This window comes from Phascolarctos cinereus, unplaced genomic scaffold (genome assembly GCF_003287225.1).
Source record: "Phascolarctos cinereus isolate Bilbo 61053 unplaced genomic scaffold, phaCin_HiC Scaffold_5;HRSCAF=322, whole genome shotgun sequence".
In the NCBI taxonomy this organism is placed as follows: Eukaryota; Metazoa; Chordata; class Mammalia; order Diprotodontia; family Phascolarctidae; genus Phascolarctos; species Phascolarctos cinereus.
Window position 1 is genome coordinate 248,661,074 of NW_027555958.1, and position 23,887 is coordinate 248,684,960.

The 23,887-nt window shown below is 42.4% G+C and overlaps 1 protein-coding gene across 4 annotated transcripts; it reads left to right on the forward strand.

Annotated features, from left to right (window-relative positions):
• The first annotated feature begins 845 nt into the window (after window positions 1–845).
• On the forward strand, window positions 846–20,489 carry LOC110202653 (uncharacterized). 4 transcript variants are annotated; one of them, XM_020978890.2, is made up of 5 exons: window positions 846–1,168; window positions 1,738–1,808; window positions 2,361–2,487; window positions 14,819–14,932; window positions 18,144–20,489. In XM_020978890.2, exons 2-5 carry the CDS (start codon window positions 1,776–1,778, stop codon window positions 19,448–19,450), a joined length of 1,581 nt encoding a protein of 526 aa, XP_020834549.1. In that variant the 5' UTR covers window positions 846–1,168; window positions 1,738–1,775; the 3' UTR covers window positions 19,451–20,489. The 4 variants fall into 4 exon arrangements, with proteins under 4 accessions (XP_020834549.1, XP_078011652.1, XP_078011653.1 ...); XM_078155526.1 differs by having other exon boundaries at window positions 18,147–20,489; XM_078155527.1 differs by lacking the exon at window positions 1,738–1,808.
• The last annotated feature ends 3,398 nt before the right edge of the window (window positions 20,490–23,887 follow it).

Sequence of the window (23,887 nt, forward strand, 5' to 3'; positions counted from 1 at the left end):
CTCTTTAGTCTTAATTGTGATTAACAATGAGTTTCCTGTGTCCTTTCAGGTACCAGTGGGCATGCACTTATTCCATGGGGCTGAACCCTTTGTATGGCTCCAAACAAAGACAGATACCCATTAGCCTCATCGGGTTGTTGGGGGAAGGATAATCATTAAATTATTGATTAAACTGGGCTGGCCAGCTTGTTTGAATGCCCAATACACTTTTGCTTAAAAAACAATTTTATGGAGAACTCACAAAAGGGAAGTGGTCACACTGAAGCCAGAAGAAGCAATACAAGGACACTCTCAAGGTCTCTCTTAAGAACTTTGGAATCGATAGTGTGACATGGAAGACACTGGCGCAGGACTGCCCAGCATGGCAGGCCCTCTTCAAAGAAGGTGCTGTTGCTCCATGAGCAAAGCAGAATTGAAGTAGCTCAACAGAAATGGACACGTGCAAATTGAGAGAATGCATCCCAAATGTTCACATGGATTATTTGAGCCCGACCTGCGGTACAGCATTCCGAGCTTATATTGGTCTGACCAGACAGAGACGGACCCACTGTAACTTGACTCTAACACAGTGATGTCATTTTGGTTCTCTTCCAGAAGTAAGGACAACAACCAACTTCATCCCTCCAGGTTGTTCCCAAAGCACGTGGAGGCCAGGTCAGCCCCTCCCACCTTCCTTTTCCAACCCCTCTTCCTCTTTCAGGACGCATCTCCCCCACTCCTCTCCCGGGTGTCCTTCCCTATCTCTCCTTACTCCTCCCCCACCCCCGGCTCCTCCTCACCCCCGCCTCCGACTCCTCCCCTCTACCTCCAGCTCCCCTCGTTCTCGGAACGCCCCTCTCCGCCAACCCTGGCTCCTCCCCGTTTCCTGCTGGCCTGACGCGAAGGAGTTAAGGGCAGCGAGACCCATCTGTGCGCCCTAGAGAGGCCGCCTCAGCCCACTAACCCGCCAGACCCGTACACGCATCCCTGCCCTTCTGATTTCTGGGCCAGGCTGGTGCCTTTGTCTCTTAGTTGCCTTCTTTCCCGTGCCCCCCTCCCTTGTTCCCTCCAGACCCTCAGCTTGGGCTTGGCCGGCAAGGCCTCTGGCCCCGCTGTGCCCGCCTCCTCCCGGCTTCTTGCCTCTCTGCCTGCCTACGGGCAGCCAGAGGACAAGCCGTGTCCAGAAAAGGTGAGAGGAGAGGGAGTCCAGCTGATGAGGAATGGCACGGGGAGGGAATGGGGGACAAGAGGGTCGGGAAGAGAGGGGAGGCGGCAAGGAAGGAAGGACTGACTGCTCCCTCGTCGCTGGACCAGCTCTGGGCTGACGGACAGCTCACCTTCCCCTGTAGATCTGGCTGCTTTCCCTACTGTGCCTCTCCAACCATCAGCTTTCTCCCCCCCATCTCGTACTCCAGTTTCATTCAAACATTTCTCCCCTTGTCTGGCCCACCCTCATCCCACTGATTTCCATCCCCTTGTGGGGGCGGGGTTCAAGGGAGAAACGCCCCAGGACATTTTAAAAGATTTAGTCCTCTAGGAGTGCGATGCGGAGGAAGGCTGAAAAGGGGTGCTTCAGAGAGGAGGCTGGAGCCTGGGGGGAGAACAGCAGGGAATGAAGGAGTATGGACAGAGGACATTTTGGAAGGGAGATGGGTGGGGATTTGGGAAAGTATGTGAGTGGGAGGGGTTTCCTTGTGCTCCTGGGGGTGTGGAGTAGGGTGGGGAGTCCTCTCTGATGGCTCAGTCTCCTCCCCCCAGCTTGACCTTCATCTCAGCTCCATTCCCTACAAACAGCCATGGTATCCAGATCCCCTCCAAATGGGGCTCAGGTGAGATGTGGACCCCTCACTCCTCCCTCTTACTTTCCTTTGCCCCCTGCCCCCCACACTCCTCAATTCCATCCTGGGTGTGTTGGAGGTGGGGTGGGGTGGGAGGGTGGTGGTGGTGGGAGGTGATTGTGTGTGTGTTTGAAGAGGAATTCTCCTTCCTCTTGCTCAGCTCACTGTCCTTCACACCTTCTCAAGCCCTACCCACAAGGCCCAGAATTTCCGGATTAAGTGAGGGGAAGATTTCTTGGGCATCCAGTGGGGATTTATACATACATTCATTCATTAAATACGCTTCGTGTGCAAAGTACTTCTTCCTGTGGTGGATAAAGGCAAATAAGTGAAATACCAGGTTCTTCTTCTTCATCTCTGTGTCTATCTTTGTGCTCTTTCCTTGTCGTCTCATTCTTTATTTCTGCCCCTCCTCCGTTTTTGGTCTGTCTCTCTGGGTCATTCCCCTCTTGTGAGTAACTCTATCCTCCTCACTCTGTCCTCCTCACTGTATCCTTCTCTTTGCTTCCCCATCCCTATCTTTTCCTCTTTTCGCTGTTTCAGGGGCTGCTCACCTTTGAGGATGTGGCCGTCATTTTCTCCCAGGAGGAGTGGAGGCATCTGGACTGTGTTCAGAGAGCACTCTACAAGGACGTTATGTGGGAAAACTACAGGAACCTGGCATCTGTGGGTGAGATCTCATTTCTCCTGCCATGTCCTAGGAATCCTAATCCTCCTTCATTAACTTCCTATAGGCACCTCGCTCCCTGACATTGCCTCCCAGGTGAATGGATAATTGGACTGAGTTTAGCTGGAGTGAAGAATTGTAGGGAATATACTGTGCAGAGAGAGGACTTTTAAAAAATCTTATTGTTTACATGGATGTGCTTAAGCACATTGAAGTCAATATTAGTCTCATGTCTCTTTCTCTAGGAATCTAGAACCCTTGCTTAAACAGCTGAGCTTTGTAATTTGTCTTAGCTGGATGACTCTGAAGGACTGGCTCTTCAGCAGTAGTGACCTTGATCCTCCTGACCCATGGTCTCCCCTTCCCATTCTCCCTTCTCCCTCTCCCTCCCTCTCCATTCTCCTTTCCTTTTTCCTCCTTCCCCTTTCTTTCCTCCTCCCTCTTCCCTTCCCCCTTCATCTCTGTCCTTAGCAGACTGGGCCATCCCAAGTGCTGGCTCTGAGTCAGCAAATCTGTTTACCCAGAAGCAAATTCTGATCATAGGTTTTACAGCAGGAAGGGAGATCAGAGATCCCCTATTCAGTTCCCTTGTTTTGCCAGTAGGAATTAAGTGGATAGATAAAATCAAAATCTTAAAGGATCAATTCAATTCTATAAGCATTTATTTAGCCCCTGTTATGTGCCAGGCACTGTCCTTTGCACTGGTTATATAAAGACAAAAGTAATATTGTACAGGGGACTCCCTTGATCAATTGGTATAAGGGAAGGGATTGACACAGTGCAAAAAATGGTTAATTTGGAGTCAGAGAACCTGTGTTCAAATTCTGACTCTGTCATAGCCTTTGCAACCAACCCAGTCAATTAATTTAACTACTCTGGGCTTTGTTTTTCTCATTTTCAAAATGATTGGGTTGTACTAGATGGTTTCTAAGGACATTTCAAACTCTAAATTTTTGGCCTTGTGATTACATATAGATGAGAAAACAGATTCAGGGGATTTAAATGACTTTCCCAAGGTTACTTTGGTATCATCATTAAGCAACTATTTATGAAGTCAAGGAGAGCTGAGGATTCTTTCATCTTTAACTCCTCTCTGTCAACTGGACTGAACCAGCATCTAACCTATGGGTTACCAGAGATGAATGAAGCAGGTTAGAGACAGGAGACTCAGGAATCAAACAGAAATTTAATTTCAAAGTGAGGGAAAGGACTTTCAACCGAGGATACATGTGCCAGAGCCCTGCCCCTAGTGCCCTACCCCCTTTAATGTGGGAAGGTCTCAATACTTATGCCAAGGAGTAACAGCAACAATATGACAAGTTTGATTCATGACAGAAACAATTCTGGAATTTTTCTGTGGCTGAGATCATCCAGAGGGTGAGCACAAAGGATTGTTGTTATACCAAGCTCAGGGTGCAGCTTGCTTGCTAAGCCTTAGCTCTGGGAAAATAGGGTGTCTCCTAATATCTTGACGTTTTCCCCTTTTGGCCAAAGGGAGGGGGTCTGAAAGAACCTCTCCCCTTCTGGCCAACAAAGTAGAGGCACGTATGACCCAAGATACCATGAGAGGCCAGTTGGGCCAGGGAGAGATATTTCCCAGGAGGTGAGTTCCTTAAGGGGGACGCATTGGGGAAGTATGCCCAGGTATCATTGCTAGCCATTATTTGCTTGAAAGCAGAATGTAGAGGAAGAAAATGCCAACACACACTTAAATCAGGGACTTGGTGATTGGGCAGATAACAAAAAGGAAGAGGAAAAAAAAAACTAGGACAGTATACTCAGCCCTCATCAGGAATCTTTGGACAGCTGTCTTGTCTGGGTGTTGGCTGCTTCTGGGTCCATACTAGACTAACCTTGAGGTCTCTGGAGGGTTCTGCCATCCACTTTGGAAGAGGGGCTTTTTTTTCAGATAATCCAGGAGTCTGCACCCAAAAGTTTGGCGTTGTGGGAATAGTAAGAAGGACCTGGTAGGGGCACTTAGAAACAATGATTGATCAGTACAGGGCCAGTTTTCAGGTAAGAAAACCCCTCACATCAATCTTTGGATCTGAGTTTCTTGTCAGCATAACATAGGTCCTTAGTTAAGAGTCTCTAAACAACACACAGATGATGCAGTTTCCAAGCCACACAGGGCTAAGTTCAAACACTACAATAAGATTTTTCTTGCACTTCCTATAATTGCATAATTACATTAGGTCAGGTACAGATTAAACTATTTAGAGGGCTCACAATGGACTAGTTCTGAGAAGGGAGATTTACATGTCACCAAGGTCAAGTCTCCTTGTATTTTAGCGACCCATTCTCAATATCCATTTAACCAGCACATTTTGAGTTCCAGATGTCACATGCAGTCATCTGGTCCCTAGATATCTTTTCTTGGACAATATGCTTGTTCTCAGGACAGCTCTAAAAGGGGTTCTGTCTCTGTTTCCAAATCTAGAGGTTCCTAGATAATTCTGACTTAATATAATTTAGTATAGTCACCGAAATTTGGTTCTTCAATCTTGAAACTTCAGAGAATTTGTTCATATCTCACTTGACGTTTCTATTTTTATTTAAATCCGGTATCTGATATAAGAATCTTTTAAAAAAATTTTATGAGCTACATATCTGTTTCTTAGCCAGCACCAGATAATTTTGATAATTACTGCCTTATAATATAGTTTAAGATCTGACAGTGCTAAATCTCCTTCCTTTACATTTTTTTAGTTCCTTTTCTACTCTTAACTTTTTGTTCTTCATTTTTTATTATATTGGCCCTGCCCACCCATGAATAATTTATATTTCTGCAGTTTTTTAAATCTTCTATAGTTCTTGGATTTGTTTTGGCAGATATACTTCCAGGTATTTTATACTGTCTAGAATTATTTTATTTTTTGTCTAGAATTATTTTAAATGGGGTATCTCTTATAATCTCTTCTTGCAGAGTTTTGTTTGTGACATATCTAAAATTATTAATTATTTCAACTAACCTTTTAGTTGTCTTTGTGATTTTCCAAGTATATCATCATATTGTTTGCAAAAAGAGATAGTTTTATTACCTCATTCCCTATTTTGATTCTTTCTATTTCTTTGTCTTCTCTTATTGTTATTGCTAGGATTTCCAATACAATGTTGAATAATTCTGGTGACAGTAGGCATCCTTGTTTCATATCTGATTTTATTAGGAAGCTTATCCCTATTACAAATAATGCTTGCTGGTGATTTTTAGATAAACATGCTTTTTATCAATTTAGGGAAAAACCCATTTATACCTATATTTTCAATTTTTTAAATAGAAATAAGTGTTATACTTAAAAGCCTTTTCTGCATCTATTGACATAATATGATTTTTTTCTTTTATTGTTAATATGATCAGTTATGTTAATAGTTTTTCTTAAGTTAAATCATCCCTGCATTCCTGGCATAAATCCCATTTGGTCATAATGTATAAGCATACTGTATAATCTTTGTAATATGTTGTTATAATCTTTTAGCTAGCATTTTATTTAGGATTTTTGCATCCATATTCATTTATTTTACCTGGTTTTAGGTATCAGTATTACATTTGTTTCATAAAAGGAGTTTGGTAGGATCTCATCTTTGCCTATTGTTCTAAATAATTTATTTAATATTGGAATTAGTTGATCTTTAAATGTTTGATAAAATTAACTTGTAAATCCATCTGGTCCTGGCACTTTTTTCTTAGGAAACTCATTTATGGCCTGTTCTTCTGCCTTTTAAGTTATCAGACAGATACTGTAAAAATGGGAAAATAGTTTCACTTTCTTTACCATTATATAATTTTATATGTAAAATCCTTAATCTAATTTTGAGAACTTATGATAGATAACTCATGATAGATAAATTTAGAAGCCAATCATATACATGTATATACTCCTTAAAGGAAATAGTCTAATCCTGTTGTTTTTCTCAAATTCCATGTAATCATAAAACTTTCACATTACATCTTTGTCTTATTACTTTGTTTAATCATTTCCCCCTTAGAAGAATATCATCCCTATATTATAATTTGACCAAAAATACAGGTTAAAATTGTAAAACATTCATACTTGCATCCTGTTATAGTAACTCAGAGATGTTTTAGTATCAATCTATTTGATGGATTTAGTATTGTATTTACAGAACTTCTTGATTATAGAAATTTGCATAAAAGGAAAAAAAAACAACATCATGTATCATAGCAGAGGGAAAAACTCCCTTAGCTTTGTCTGATTCCAGGCATGAGTCATATTTGACAGCCAATCATGCAGTCACAGTGTGTTAAAAGCAAGGCTCAGGATTTGCCATGTGGAGAATTTTCCTTTTCAGAAAAGAAATAGCATAATGAGGAAATAGAATCAGGAGCATCCTACCTAGGCCATGCCCAGGTCATCCCCAAAACTTTTCCCAGGCATAGACATCTACCTTTAGCAGTTCCCAGACTGTAGCACATGCCACTTTCTGCTATTGGCTTCATAACAATTCAAACAGCTATCTATATAATAAAAACTCAAAACAATAGTAAATTATAGCCCCCAAAATTTTTACCCCACGTAGCAAAATTTCACTAAACAACTTAGGGCTTGAATATCTTTTCTGATATTTCCCTAACAGTTAACATTTCATTTATTCTTTACTTATAAATTAAAACTACCCATATTCTGGGACTTCAGACATACAGCAAATACCTTATAGTTGACTCATCATTAACATGTTGAAGCCACATCTTTAAACCACCCTTTACACTTTCATAATAGCCAAAATTTCAAATGAAAATATGCTATTATGTTATTATTATCTGCTTTATAACAAAATATACCTTATTAAATATTTAACAGTTTTCAAACATCTATCTTTTTTTAATCACATCCTTTTAAAAGCCCAATTCATATGTAACAGCGTCCAGATTAAAAAGTTGTTTAAAAAGTTGTAATGGCATTTCTGTTACAATGGTCTCTCAAATTTTACAATGTGAGATAATTTAGAAGTACAATAATAACAAACAACATACTTCAGATAATATCAATTGCATTTCCAAATGATCACATATAAAAGTTTTAATCTTATTGCCTTTGGCATTTTAAAACCACTTTAGAATTATCAGGTATGGAACACATATTCAATTAAAGAAATAATGCAGTGCTTAGCATATGCCAGTCACTCTACAATCATTATATCATTTTGATGTCACAACAACCTTGGGATGTGAGTACCATTATCATTTTTCTCTTTATAGATCAGGAAACTGGGGCAAACAGATAAGATAACTTGCCTAACGTTACACAGCTAATAAGTTCCTACAACTAGAAAAGAGAAGTGTGGGCTTATCAAGGGCAGAGGCTGGCTGGCCCACTTACCTTGTACAGCCATACTAGGCACTCCCAGGGGCACCAGGACTTTCCCAGGCAGAGGTGGGCAGGGCCTGCCAAGGGCTGGGCCAACACTGGAGACACTGACTGGGTTTTGGGAGGTATGGCACAGGGCACTGGCTGAAGAATGGGAATCCCAGGGGTTGGGGTGGTTGGTACCAGGACCTTCCCACTGATGGTAGTTCCTGGTGGCAGGGCAAAGTGGATGCTGGCCATGGAGCCTGACCCCCTAACAGCTGCAGCTTTGAGGCCAGGTGCTGCTGGGGCCATTTGCAGCTATTGGGGCAGAGTGGGCAGGATGTGCTGCATCTGGGTGATGCCCCTGGCTTGCCGGGGGGGGCTGGCTGCAGGCTGCCCAGGAGCACAGGGCCACTGGGGCCACTGCCAGTGAGGGGCCCTGCTGCAGCTGCTGACCCCCCTCCACCAAATGGGCCCTAGGCAATGAATGAACTGTGCAGCTGGAGGGGCAGAACATAATTGAAGTTCCCCTACATTTTTCCAGCATTTTTTTTCAACCCCTGTATTTGGGAATCTGAGAGGGGTTAACAGGAAGAGGGTTTCTTGAACTGGGAGTATCCCAGGAGATATCTGGTTTAAACACTCTTTTCTCTTTTCCTGGTCAGAATTGTCAAGGAAGGGTTAACAAAAGGTTATTATAAGGTGCAGACCATTTGCCTATTTTTTTTTCTTTTTTCGCTCTGGGACTACTTCTAAACTAGCTGCCTTCATTGCACTAGAACAATGAGGCTATTATTATTGCCATTTACTTTCAAAATTTTTATAAAATTTAATCCTTATTTTTCCTTAAAACAAGACAGAGTAGTAACCCAAAACTTACTAAGATATTTCAGAAGGGAGTGAGTTCCTGGAATTACCCCAAAGTCTCAGGAGTTCTTGCCTGCAATCTTAAAATGATTAATTTCCAAACTCCTTAATCTATCAAGTTTTTTTTTTAGCAATTCTACAACTTTGATTATCTGATTTTTCTTCTTTGGTTCCAACATAGCCAAAGTTGAAATGACAGAAAAAAAATTGTCTTATAGGGTTTTTTTTTCTCTTATAACCTAATCTCCCTCAGAAAGCCTAAAATGGGAGTTAGTCCTGCTTACTGAGACAATTGCTTCAACTATGAAAGTTCATTAATCTTTCCCAGTGCTCCAAACTCTCTGGCTATAGTCCTTAGAAGTTTTTCTAGATGGCTGCATTTTAAATCTTTCGAGGTAGCAGAATCTAGTTCACAACACAAACATAGCACAGAAATTTTACATTTTACATTTTACAAAGACACAAACACAGGCAAAACAACAAGATAGATACAGACACAAAGAATTCCAACAAAGCACCCAGTCATAGTTCATACAGAGGCACACGGGTTACTGAGGTGTGCAGTTTTAAACTTTAGGCACACTGTTACTTTTACAGAGGCATGCACAGAGGTCAATTAATAGAGGTGTACAGTTAAGAAAGTATATCTTTACTAGAGTAATCCAGATGAACCGGGGCAAGGGAGGGGCCCTGGAGTTTTTCTCACAAAGAATGTTGAGCTCAACCAAGGCTGGAGCTTGGAGGATCAGAACAGGGATAAGGGCAGAGGGCTCCCTGGATGAGGGGGATGGTGTTTAACTGTGGAGAAATAAATCTCTGGTGGCCCCTAGTCCTTTCTCACTAGTACCTGAGTGTTTAATGACCCAGTTCCATGTCCAATCCCACTTCTGACACCAATTCAGACCTCTTAACCTGTGGGTGGCCAGAGCTGAACAAAGCAAGCCAGAGACAGGAGAGTCAGGAATCAAATAGAATTTCAAAGTGAGGGAAATGGCTTGTGAGCAAGGACACATTTGCTGGAGCCCTGCCTCTAAGCTGGGGACACACACACACACACACACACACACACACACACAATTTAGTGTGGGGAGATTGCAATACTTATAAACAGTGACTGGTAGCCCTGACAATGAGGGGTAACAGCAACAATGTGACAAGTTTGATTCATAGCAGGGCTTTATGACCGGAAACAATTCTGGAATTTTGCTGTGGCTGAGATCATCCAGAGGGTGCATGCAAAGGATTGTTGTTATGCCAAGCCAGGGCCAGCTTGCTTGCTGTGCTTTAGCTATGGAAAACTGAGTATCTCCTAATAGCTTGACATCTCTTTTATCTCTTTGTCTCACTCTCTTATTTCTACTCTCCACCCTCTTCCATTTCTTCTCCATTGTCTTCCCTCAACCATTTAATAATAATGCACATTTATCAATTCCTTCTTCTTATAACATCACAAGGTCTTGCAAATATTATTCAATTTTATAGAAGGTGAAACTGACTCAGAGAGGTTGAGTGAGTTACCCATGGCTGCACAACCAGTAAGTGGCAGAGATTGGACTAGAATCTATGTCTTTTAACTTTAGGCTCAGGATTCTTTCTACTATATCATGGTCCTTCTTTCCTTCTCTTTTCTGTTCATAATCTCTTTTAAGGAAACTAAGTTAAGTATCCTGACCATTTCAAAGGCCAGCTTCACCATCAATCAAATTTTGCTAATTGGTCTCTCTGGTTCAAGTATCTTCACAGCTCCAATCCATCTTTCATTCAGCTGCCAAAGTGATTTTTCTTGAAGCATAGTTCTGTCCATATCACCCCTTTTCTACCCCTTTATCAATAAACTGCAGTGCTTAACATAGTATTTGGCAAGTAGAGTAGTAACCAATAAATGTTTGTTAGTTGACTCACCAGGGTTAGTCTGCATTAATTAGTAACAACAATAATAACCAGCATTTATACAATGCTTTAAGGTTTGCAAAGCACTTCACAAATATTATCTCATTTGTCTTCATAAGAACCTTGGAAGGTAGGTGTGATTGTGTCTGCTTTACCTCCAGTGATAAAACTAGCAAATGTCAAAGATTGGATTTAAACCTGGGTCTTTCTGACTCCAAGAAGACTGGCTTTTCACTCTGGAATGGTAATAATCCTGGTTAGTCCATTTATGGAATATTGTACACAGTCTTTAGGGACCATATTTTAGAAAAAAAAATTGAGAAGCTAAAACTGCTTCAGACAAAGGCCACCATAGAACTGAGGAGATTCCAAATAAATCTATGTGAGATTAGGTAAAAGGAACTGGGGATGAGAAGCCTTAAGGGATATAAAATAGCTGTCTTCAGATATTTTAGAGGTTGTCATGGGGAAGAGGGGTTAGACACGTTCTTGTTCCTAGAAAGCAGAATGAAGCTTACAGGAGGTAGCTTTCAGGGAGGCATAATTTAGCTCAGGATAAGGAAGAGTTTCCTAACACTAAGTTGGCCAGAAGCAGATTGAACTATCTCTAGAAGCTCTGAATTTTTTGTCAACAAAGCTGTTCTAGTAGATGACAGATTTTGAAGATGTAGTAAGCACTATGAATGATTTATATATGGGTTTGGCTAGATGACCTTTCTAGATCCAAGAGTCTGTTTCTAAGACCCATATCCAGTGGCCCCAATTATCCAGTGGTATTCAATCAACCAGCTTTTATTAAGTGTCACATGCCAGGCATTGTGCCAAGTGCTGGGGATACAAGGGAAAAATTGAAACAGTCCATATCTTCAGGGAACTTACATCCTAATGAGGTGAGGGGGTATGCACATATATAGGTATATGCAAAGTGCACACAAGGTAGATGCAAGGTAATATCAGAGGGAAGGCACTGAGGTTGGGGAAGACCATGATGGTCTTCTTGAAGAAGGTAACATGGAGCTTGAGTTTTAAAGAAAGCCAATGATTTTAAGAGGTGGAGGTGGGGAAGAACATTCTAGACATGAAGGACAGCCAGTGAACATGCATAAGGAAAGGAGATGGAGCAGTGAATGTGAGGAATAGCAATATAGCTGGACTGACAAGTATGAAGTGATGTGCAAAAAAACCCAAACAAAACCCAAAACCAACAACTGCAATAATAGGAAGGGGCCAGGCTATGAAGAACTTTAAATAGCAAACTGGAGTTTATGTTTGATCCTAAAGGAAATAGGGCATCACTGGAGTTTGTACGTGTGTGCGTACATATGCAGACTTGCATTTTAGGAAAAACACTTTGGTAACTATATGCGGGACATACTGGAGTAGGGGTAGCCTTGAAGCAGGGGAACCAAGGAGGCTGTTGCAATAGAAAGTGAGAGGTGATAAAAACCCGAGCTAGGGTGGGGGCTGTGTGAGAGGGGGAAAGACCATATATGTGATAGAAGTTGTGCAGATAGTAACAAGATTTGACAACTTATTAGATATGTATTGTGAATGAGAGTAAGGAGTTGAAGGTGTCACTGGAGTTTCCAGCCTGTGTGAATGTAAAATGAGTGCCATTGATAGCAATAAGGAAATTTGGAAGAGAGGTAGGTTTTGAAGGAAAAATAATGAGTCCTGTTTTAGACATGCTGAATTTGAGATATCTACAAGACAGTCAGTTTGAAATGTTGACTAGACAGTTTGCTGATAAGGGTATAGAGATCAGGAGAGACTAAGGCTGAATATGTAGAGCTGGAATCATATTATCAATTTTCATAAAGATGATAAGAGCTGTGGGAGCTGATGAGATTACCAAGGGAGAGAGAAAGAGTAAGGATAGAAGAGATAGGGAGTCCAGAAGAGAGCTTTGGGGTATACTCACAGTTAATACATATAACATGGATGGAGATCCAGCAAAGGAGGCTGAGTAGCATTTGGATAAGAGAACCATGGTAGAGCAGTGTTAAGAAAACTCGGATTTTGTTTGAGGAGAAGATGGTCAACTTTGTCAAATGCTGTGAAAAAAGGATGAAATTGATAAAATTCATGGTATTAAAAAAAAGATTTATTGGTGACTTTGGAGGGAACAGTTTCAGGTAAATGATTATAGAAGGTTTAAAGGAAAAAATTATAGTGGAAGAAGTGAAAGCAGCCAGTACAGAAGATTTTCTCAGTACTGAAATCTAGTGGGGATGATATGGTCTAGTGAGGGTTTTTTTTTAAAGGATGGTGGAGACAGCGTGTTTTTAGGCATGTTTCCTTTCAGGGAAGGAATTAGTAGAGAGACTGACAGGGAGGTATTGACAGAGAGGATTGACTGAGAGAGGGGGAGATTGATAGAGAAGGACTGACAGGGAGAGATGATAATGGGGATATTGTAATGAATTAAATGGAAGAGAATGGCATGTAGAGAGATTGGCCTTGCAAGGATAATGGCCACCTCTTTATCAGAGGCTAAAGGAGGAGATGTTGAGGGTCAAATGTCAGTGATATGAAGAGATGGGGAGATGAGGGAGTGTGGGTCACATGGCCAAAGAAGCCTTCATCAAAGAAGTGAAGTATGAGTTGAGCTCATTAGCTGAGAGGGTGATGAGAGGAGGTCCTGTGTTTGACTTGAGGGGAGAAGAGAAAGACTGAAACAGCTGCTGTGGTGAGTGGGATAGAAAATAAATTAATGAGGATTAGGATTGCCTTGTTGCAATGAAGGCCCAGACAACATATATCTGGTAGTGGCCCTATCAGCAAGGTTTTGTGACTTCCTCCAGCAGTTCATGAGTAGGACAGAAGTGGGTGCAAGGTGGGAGTAAATACAGGGCTAGAGTTTGGCAAAGTGTAAGCAAAGGACTTGATAAGACACTAGAGAGTTGAACTGATTCTCATGGATTGAAATTAGAGAGCGGAGTGAAGCCAGAGTTATATTTCCTCCCTTTGCAGATTCTTTCCAGAGTCTTGTAATAGTTGCTAGGTGCTGGTGGGAGGAGTGGGAGGGTGGTAGGTTAGAGACACAGCATATATTGAGATGGTAGATGTCTTTAGGTGACAGTAATAAAACTTTGTGCCACACTAGGTCAAGCTCATGGCCCATCCAGTCTGGTGTTGCGTTTCAGACACCAAGGAATGATTTATAGCATAATATGACAGTTGTCTTCTAGGACACTCTTCTCAAAAGTTGGGGCTCTCTCCCAAACAACCCCAACTTACATCGTCAGTCATTAAATACCTCCTAATTGCAAGGCACTGTGCTAGGTACTAGGTGCTAAGGGGGCAATAGCATAAGATGTAATCCCTGCCTTCAAGGAATTTATAGTCTTGGGGAAGTAGACAGTTTATGCTATGTTATTTTTATAGTTTAGACTAGGGGTTCTTAATCTGGTCTAGGTAATAGGGATTCTTAACCTGATCTAAATGTGTTTTAGGGGGTCCATGTATTTAGATGGGCAAAGAAACTTGCATCATTATTTTCATTAATGTGTAACAGAAATTTATAATTTCCTTAAATTTTTAATTGTTTTTAAAAACATCATTCTGAGAAGGGGTATATAAGCTTCACCAGAGTGCCAAAGGGGTCCACGATACAGGAAAGGTTAAGAACCTCTAGTCTAGACAGCAAATGTCACAGCTGTCTAGCAGAAGGAGAGATTTTTATGGATTGGGATGATCAGAGAAAGCCTTATGGACCCAGAAAGCCTGGGTCTTGAAGATAGATAGATTTCAGGTAAGCAGATAGGGTATAGGGAAGACAATAGGGAGAAAAATGTCTACAAAGACTTTGAGTTGGAAAAACTCTACCCACATTTTTTCAGGAACAGCAAGTGGTCTAGTTTTGCCAGACTGGAAAGTTCAAATAGGGAAATAGAGGAGAAAAGCCTGGAAAGGTAAGGTTGGGATACATTTCAGAGGGCTTCAAGTGCCAGGGTCAGAAGTTTGAGGTTGATCCTACCTAAGCCTCAGTTTCCTCACCTACAAAATGAGGGGTTTGGATAAGATGATGTCTAAGTTTTCTTCCTTTTCTAATGAGCTAAAGCTTTGAATTATAAGCACTGAATAGTCATTAAATGTTTTTGAGGGGAAAGGGGGACCAAGTAAATGGTGTGTGGAGGGAGCAGGAGTGAGGAGGGTTGGAAAACTGCCTGAGTCTGGGCTTTCAGAGGTCAGAGTCCAGGGTGGGGGCAAAGCAGAGTTGAATGGTGAGCTAGGTCCCTGATCTGATTCTCTTTCTCTTGAAGCAGGATTTCCCTTCCCCAAACCAGAGCTCATCTCATCCCTAGAACGAGGTGAAGAACCATGGCTACCTGATGTCCTGGGATCTTCAGAAAGGAGAAGGATCCTATTCTTCTGCATAGGTGAGGAGACTGGTAGCAGACAAGAGGAAAATAACTTGGGGAGGGGAGGTTCATGTTTAAGAAGAAAAGGTTGTCAATGAGAAAAAATAAATTTCTCCCTTAGTCATAGAGCTTATCTGTTTTTGCTTTGATCACTATTATGATATGGGGGCAATAGTATTCAACACCCCCTGCCAGAAAAACACTTTGGACCCCATTTTGTTCTGGGTCTGTTATATCTGTCTCAGTGTCCAATGCTTCTCATCCTACCTGGGAAGTAGCCTGGTGTGGTGAAAAGGATACTGGATCTGGGAGGCGGTGTCAGAGAACCTAGGTTTGAATCTCATCTTGACTAGTTACTAGCTGTTTCACCTTGGGCAAGTAACTTCACATCTCTTTATGTGTTTGTCTACCTCAGCTGTCATAAATTGGTTTTAATGAACTCTAAGATCCTTCAAGCTCTAAATCTATGGCCTTGTGGCTGCTTTAGGTCTCTCTCTCCACAGCTAAGTGAAGCTTACTTTTCCTATATCTTGTATTCTCCCAGTTGCTTTGGTAAATTGATCTGGCCTAATAAACACAGAGAAGAGGAGTTTCATGCCTAGTGTCTGAATTTCTCCCATCAAGGGAATGCATTACATTTTAATAGTGACTTCAGAATACCACCATTTTTGCTGTCAAATCTAAAGTATTTCTAATGAGGGTATTTTCTGGCCACATGAAAAGGAACAGAGCTGCAGGTTGGTGACTGAGATGTTTGGGGGTTTCAGAAGCCTTTGGGTGGTTACCTTATTGGCTTTCATCTCGAGCCAGCCCAGTAGTAACAATAGCTTTAAGGTTTGCAAAATGCTTTACAAAATATTATCTCATTTTCTTTTTACTTGCCTTCACTGGCAGGTAGGTGGTGTTATCTTCATTTTATGGAAAAGGAAACTGAGCCAGGCAGAGGTTAAATGACTTGCCCTGGGTTATGTGACTAATGTTTGAGGAGAGATTTGAACCTAGGTCTTCCTGATTCTAGATCCAGCCTTTTATCTACTCTGTCCACTGTGCCACCTTGCTGCCCTAGGTGGGACACATGTTATAATGGGAAAAGCACTAACTTGGATGCCTGAAGAGGCTGGTTCAGATTCTGTCTCTGAGCTGGGCAGGATGGTGTACGTCTGGGATCCCATCTACCAGGGAGGCTAGAACTGGAAAATTTCTTATTCTTGGGAGTTCTGAGCTTCAGGGAGTAGTGTCCACTGGGTGTTCTCACTATTTTGCATCAGTGTGGTGGGTCCTTGCAATGGGGTGGAGGATGGGATACCATGTTGCCTAAGGAGGGATGAACTACCCAGGTCAGAAACAGGTCCAATTCCCTGGATGAATTAGTCACATGATCAGCCTGTGAACAGCCCCTCAACTTCCAGCCTGGGCAAGATGGGGAGACTTGATCTCAAAAACAAAACAAAACAGATTCTGGCTCTTACTGGCTACATTATCTTTCATAATTTTAGTTTTTTCATTTATAAATTAAATAGATTGAGGGAATGATTTCTAAGCTTCACTCAGGGATTCTATGAGTCTATAAATGATGGTTATTAGAGCACATTAGGGAATGTTTGAGTCTTTATGGTAAATCTTGTCTGAAGTTCAAATTTAAATTACTCTTGATTCTTTTATTATATTCTTTGTTGGCTTCAGTACCACCTGTGCTCTGGAGGTAAACTGGTGTGTTAGAAGTGATACTAGACTAAGAATTTTAGGGATCAGTAGGCTCATCCACTGTGTTACTCTGGGTGAGACCGTTCCCTCATCCATAAATTTAGAGGGTGGAACTGAGGTTCCTACTAGCTCTAATAGGCACAATTTCTCACTTTTTCACTGTTGTAGTAAAAACTGCCAGGAAAAATCTTAAAAATAAAAACAGGAAATAAAGCAGTTAACTCCTCCATCCCCATCTCTCCTCCTTTCCCCATATATAGGAAAGGGAGGGCATGAGTCAGGAAAGATAGCAAGGTTAGAAAGGAAGAAAGCCCATCTTTTTTAGTTTTGTGCTTTTCATTTGTTTCAGAGGAGGTACCATTCATTCCATTTTCCAGTTACTTTTTATCAGGAATTTGTTGAGTGTGAATTCCCAGAATGTTAGACATACCTAACTTTATGGACAAAGAGAGAAAGTTCCTTGTTTAGTTTTTCTACATTATTGAACCTCTTGATAATATGAAGAGTTTAGCTAGTAGTGTCAAATTATCCATTTTAAAAATTATCATATTTGGCAAGTGTTTAATCTCAGTCTGGGTGACATCCTGGCACCCTTCTGCCTATCCTAAGTGTTCCTCTTATTCTTATCAGCTGTTCCGTACTTAGGAAACACACCCTTGTTCAATATTAGAACCATAGGATTATAGAACTTGAAAGGATCGCGTATCAGTTTGAACTAATCAGAATTGGGAAGTCAAGCAGGTCAAAATTATCATGTGATCTGCACTGGAGACAGTGGACTTAGTGGGAAGATCACAGCTCTGACAGTCTTAGCTGTGCTACTGAACTGTGTTGTCTTGGGCAAGTCACTTCCTCATTAGCTATTTTTCCAATTGTAAGATGAGTTAGGTCAGATGATCTCTAAGGTCCCTTTCAGCTCTCATTCTTTTTGAGTCCAAAAGCAATTCTCCCCCCTATTTTTTTCCATAATGTTTTCCCAGGTGTAGAGCACTGGTCATGAAGTCAGGAAGACATGGGTTCAAATCCTGCTGCACTATGAGAAACTACCTTAAAAAAAAGTAAAGTACCTTAACCACTCTGGTTTCTGCATCTATAAAATGAAAGATTTGGATCTGATGACCTCTAAGGTCCCTTACAGCTCTAAATCTCTGATCCTTTTTCAATTTTCTAACAACTTTATCCTGGGAGAATGATTCTCTCCAATTAAAAGAACTGTGGCTTCTGGTGACTAACCCAAGATAACAGAGTAGAGGCAGTCAACAATATTTATTAAGTGCCTAGTATGTTCCTGCCACTGCTAAATATTGGGGGAACTAAGAAATGCAAAAACATGGTGTCTACCCTCAAGGAATTCATATTTTAGTGGGGTTAAAACATAATAGTTACCTACAAGACTTGCTGACCAGAGAGTTCTGATAGGCCTCAGGATGCAAGCCCCATCTCACTGGATCCTGGTCACATAATTAGGAAGATAGCTCCCAAACAATCCCCGCCCCCCTCTAACTCTGGTGTTCATGTTCTCCAGCAGGGGACGAGCCTGGGACTCCTCTCAGGCTTCAGAAAGGCCTGGAAGAAGTGGGGGTCCTCAAAGGACACATTTCCAGAGCCTGGAGAGATAGTTCCCCTTCTCCAGCAGAGGACAAGCCAGGGACTCCTCCCAGGCTTTGGAAGGGCCTGGAAGAAGATGGGGACCTTGAAGGACAACCTTCCAGAACCCGGATGGATAGTTTGCTTTCTCCAGCAGATAACAAGCCAGGGATTTCTCCCAGGGTTTGGAAGGGCCTGGAAGAAGTGGGGGCCCTTGAAGGACAACCTTCCAGAGCCCTGCTGGATGGGAACAAGGCCTTTGTAGCTGCCCCTACCCAAATTATCTACTGGTGCACATCAGACAACAAGGAGCTGATTCCTTGTTCTGTGGACTTCACCCCCCTGCCACCCGCAGGCCTTCCCAACCCCTACAAGTGCTCTCATAGCAGCAAAGATTTCATCCACATCTCCAACTTCTCTCGTTACCAGGGAACCTATCAGTGCCCTCAGTGTGGCAAGCAGCTCAGCTGGAACTCTGACTTCAACCGCCACCAGCGTGCCCACAGTGGTGAGAGGCCTTTCAGCTGCCCACTCTGTGGGAAGCGCTTTGGCCACAGCTCTGACTTTACCCGCCACAAGCGCACACACACTGGTGAGAGGCCCTACACGTGTTCGGAGTGCCCCAAGTGCTTCAGCCGCAACTCGGACCTGGTCACACACCAGCGAACACACACGGGGGAGAAGCCTTACTGCTGTGGAAACTGTGGCCGGGGCTTTAGCCGCAGTTCGTCACTGGTCACACACCAGCGCGTTCACACTGGCGAGAGGCCCTACCAGTGTCAAGACTGCGGCAAACGCTTCAGCCTCAGTCCGGACCTTATCAAGCACCAGCGCATCCACACGGGGGAGAAACCCTACAAATGCAGCCACTGTGTCAAGTGCTTCAGCCATCGAGCCAACCTCATTACCCACCAACGAGTCCACACAGGTGAGAAGCCCTACAAATGCCGAGACTGTGAGAAGAGCTTCAGCCAGAGCTCACACCTCATTATTCATCAGCGGGGGCATACAGGGGAGCGCCCTTATCGCTGCAGTGACTGCAAGAAGAGCTTCAGCAGCCGCTCCTACCTCCTCACCCACCGCCGAGTCCACACTGGTGAGAAGCCATATTCTTGTGAAGTGTGTGGGAAGAGCTTCAGCCAGAGGACCAATCTTCTCACTCACCAGAAGCTACATGGGATGGAGAAGGGGGTAGTGGGAAGGGCAGCTTCCAATGGGATTGCTAGGCTAGGGGGAGAAGCTTGAGCTACTATCCCATAATTTCAATGCAATGAATACTTATTAAGGATACAAAGATGAAAAAAGGACAGCCTCTGCCCTCAAGTAACTTATGCCCTATTAGCTTCAATAACTCCTTTTGGAAGTACTTCTGTGGGGGGCAGGGGAAGGCAAGAGAATGAGACAGGAAAGATTTCTTGACATTTCTATTGTGCAGGGTCTATTTCTATTAAGCGGGAGCTGCTTCCTGCTCCAAACAGTGATTGGTTATTTGCTGACTCTTGTATCCCATTATTTCCTGAGGGGAATCTGTAAGAGTTTCTCAAAATGGTAGTAGTGGAAAGAACCCTCTACTAGAAATCAGGAGATCTGGGTTCAAGTTCTGGCTCTGGCACTGGCCTTGTGACCTCAGGTAAATAATTTCCTCTAATTGGATCTCAGTTTCCTCATTATAAAATGAAGGACATGGGGCAGCTAGGTGGCACAGTGGATAGAGCACTGGCCCTGGATTCAGGAGGACGCAGTTCAAATCTGGCCCCAGACATTTGACACTTACTAGCTGTGTGACCGTGGGCAAGTCACTTAGCCCCATTGCCTAGCCCCCCCCCCAAATGAAGGAATTCTCATCAGATTATCTTAGTGGTCTCTTTTAGCCTGATTGTTATGCCATATGCTTATGTGAGAATTAGGGATGGGATACAAGAAAAAGGTGAAAGGAATAAGAATTTATACAGTGCCTGCTATGTGCCAGGCACTGTGCTAAGTGTTTCACAAATATCATCTCATTTGATCCTCAGAACAACCCTGGGAAGGAGGTGCTGTTATTATTCTCATTTTATAGTTGAGGAAACTGAGGCAAAAAAGAAGTTAAGTGAATTGCCCAGGGTCACATGATAGTGAGGGTCTGAGGCCAAGTTTGAACTCAGGTCTTTCTACTTCCAGACCCAGCACTATCCACTGCACCTTCTAGTTGTGAAAGAGATTGAGAAGTTAGAAGGAATGAATTGGTTTTCTGCAAAATAGTTTGAGTACATCCTAGGGAAGAACTTTACAAACCTGAGGCAACTAGCCTTAGAAAAATCTCTGGTGGGAATCAATTTCCCCAAGCAATCTAGGCAAAGGGGATACTAGGAAATTTCCACTGGCCAAAGCCCTGGATACTTGTCCCTCTTACCTCTGTCACCCTCCCCCCTTCCTGATATCCCCAGTGATCAGAATGCAAATGCTGAGTTGCTCAATTGCTTTTTTGGGGGAAATCTAAAGGGAATAGCTAAGAGAATAAAATGTGAAGTAACAAAAAGACAAGAGAGAATGTAGGGCTGGGAAGGAAGAGATTTGGCACTTGGCATTTTTTTTAAGCTTTCTTTAACTTGAGGTTAGGGGTTAATCAGCAAATAGGGTGGCTCAGCATCCAGTTTTTCTCCCTAGCAGCTGCATTCATTTGATCTTTTAAAAATTTCCGTGGTACCCAATCTGGGTAGAAATTTTAGCAAGAGAAAGAGTGGTTAGATATCAAGATGAACTCTCCCTCATGAAGGGAAGGGTAGAGAGTCAGACTCAGGATGATTAAAGCATAGGGAGTTGGGGAGGAATGGGGATGAGGCAAGATGCTGGTAGGAGGATCCCATTTTCTAAGCTCTATCTGAGAAATCTGCATTTCAGAAGGTGTAAGTTACGGAAAGTGTGTGTGTGTGATGTAGATATACCAATGGCAAAGTGGCAGTCTTCATGTTTGTGTGCCAGCTGAAGGGTCTGCATATTACTTATCATTAGGAGAGAGACATCTTTGGTTTGGGAAGAGAGATAGGTCTGACCCACCTTCGTGAAGGACAGTTCATCATAATATCTAATCACTGTCTCCTGCTAAAATTTCTACCCAGACTTACCACAGAAATTTAGGAGTGACCAAATGCACTTTGCTGCATTTTTATTTTTAGATGAATTTTGTCAAGATCACATTGGCCTTAAATATTTATGCTCAAAGTTACAATTGTCAACTACTTTTATCTAAGCTGGATATTTTTGGATTTGTTTAGGGCAGAAGGGAAGTATTTCCTAAGAGTATCATGGGCACAAATGTTTTTACTAGAATTCTATGTGTTGTCATTATGTCACCTGGAGGATGTAACTGGAAAAGGCAGCTTCTCTAGCATCTGGCCCAGAAGGAAATGTGATCCATCCATTTGGCTGGAGCTGTCCTGTTTGAGAGGAGCAGGACTTCTTCCCACCTTTGCAGCACCCCACCCCAGAACAGGTCTGCTGGGTCATTAGTCCTATAACCCATGTCCCATTGCACCCAAAAGAACAGTGTGTCAAAGTTATTTGAAAGTAGGTTCCAGGTGATGGCTATGCCAAGGCTTGTACCTTGGTACCTCTATGTGTGTACAAGGTAGAGGCAGAGATTATAAAATGAGACTGGAGTTGAAACAACTGCTTTTCAGCAGTGTATTGCAGGACATTGAGCACTGGACTTGGTCAGGAAGACTTGGTTTGAATACGGCCTCATAAATTTACCAGCTCTGTGATCATGGGGAAAATTTCTACTTAATCTCTCTGCTTAGTTTTCTCATCTGAAATGACGGGTTTGTACTTTTGATTTCTAAGGGCCCTTTCTTATTGTAAATCTTTGATTCCAAGAGGCTGGGCAAAAATATTAATTAGATAATTTGTTTTTGGTATACTGCCATGAAACCCTTTCTGTCCCTCACTCTCCTGGAGCATTGCCTTTTCCTGTCTTCTCTTTGTTCCATTCTTCCAAGTCAGCAGTTTCAGCTGCCAATCTACTCTACTCCTCAGGAAGATTTGAACTGATAAAGGGGTTAATTATTGCCCCTCCCAGAAGTAATTTTATCTTAATAAAATACCCTCAAGACCTTAAAATTTAACAAATATTTATCAAGTGCCTACTTTGTGCAATGGTGGCCCACTAGAGTCTGGGATATAAAAACAAACCATAATAATCCCTGCCTTCAGGGAGCTTATTTTCTTTTGGAGGTAAGGATTGGGGGAGAGGGAAGCCTTGGAGGGCTTTATTTCCAATGGAACAAATCTCTAATGGTAAAATTCTGCTACTGGGGTGGCCATTGGAGTTGATAACTGGAGTTTCATTGATCACATCTCAGAATTGACCACCTGTTTATAAAAATGGCCCTCGTCTCCAGCCTCTTGGCCTTGATCAGTGACTGCTTAGAGTTAGCATCTAGGGATGAAAGGCTGGAGGTGGAGCTTCTGATTATTGTGTAGGACACAATAGATGATATTTTTCAGGCTTCTAGGAATACTAGAGAAGTTAGCATCAGAGCACTGATTTCAAAAGTCAGATCATTAATTGGATGCTTATTATCTGTGGTAATAGGTGATCACCTGTGGGATTCAGTTTACTCATTTTTTAAAGTGAGGTTGGGCAAGGTGATTCCTAAGGTTCTTTTCAGATTGAGACCCTGTGATCCATTCCTATGACTTGGGTGTTTAACCATAAAGAAGTGGAAAGAAAGTTGCTGGAGGGGTGGGGGGAGGGTAGGAGGAGGTGTATAGCTTATAGGGAAAGTGGATTCTTGCCTTTCAGTGAGAGTCTTTCCTGTTTGTCTTGCCCCAACTCTACCACAATTTCCCTTCCCCTCTCTTACCTGAGATGTGCTTATTTGTTACCTTTGCTGGGACTGAATAAAAATTTTAAACAGCTTCTGGCCTCCTAGACTGACTTCATTTCAGTCATAGTTAGGGCTTAGGTTTGAACTCAGATTTGGTGGCTGCCATGCTAACAGAATGACTATAGTCATATCTAATGAATGGAAGCTTCATCTGGCTCTCTCTGGAGAGAAAACAATTCAAGAGCCATGAGTCATAGTCCATAAAGAAAGATCATCTATTAGTGATGTAGCATTGGGTAAGAGAAGGGTACAGCTCCTAAGTGGGGACCTCCAAGGAAATGGAAGCTCCTACCTCACTTTGTTCTTCCTTTACTGTGTTCTTTTACCTCTGACAGAATGTTTTATTAAGTCTGTTCTCCATCTCTTCAAATGTGGCTCTTAAAGTACAGATCTACCACATCACTTCTGTCTTCAGTAAACTTCAGTGGTTCCTTATCATCTCCAGGAGAATACACACACACACACACACACACACACACACACACACACACACACACATGTATTTGGCATTTAGTGCCCTTCACAACTTGTCCTCACCCTATAACACATCAGTACTCCCCTTTATGGAGCACTCTGCATTCTGCTCAAATTGGCCTTCTTATTGCTCATGCATGGCATTCCCTTTCCAGTATTTGTGTTTTTGCATTGGCTATCCTCTGTCTCTCTTCATTGCTTAGAATTCCTAGTTTCCTTCAGGACACTCAGGAATGTCTTAATCCCTCTAGATGCTAATGTGCTACCTATCCCTACCCCCACCCCATCATCTTGTATATTCCTGTGTATGAAGGATCATGGGATGTGCCACATTTACTAA

Coding starts and splice junctions, on each gene's coding strand:
- LOC110202653 (XM_020978890.2), top strand. CDS start 1,776: ATGGTATCCAGATCCCCTCCAAATGGGGCTCAG. Junction 2,488..14,818: donor CAGGAACCTGGCATCTGTGG/GTGAGATCTCAT, acceptor CTCTTGAAGCAG/GATTTCCCTTCCCCAAACCA. Junction 14,933..18,143: donor GATCCTATTCTTCTGCATAG/GTGAGGAGACTG, acceptor CATGTTCTCCAG/CAGGGGACGAGCCTGGGACT.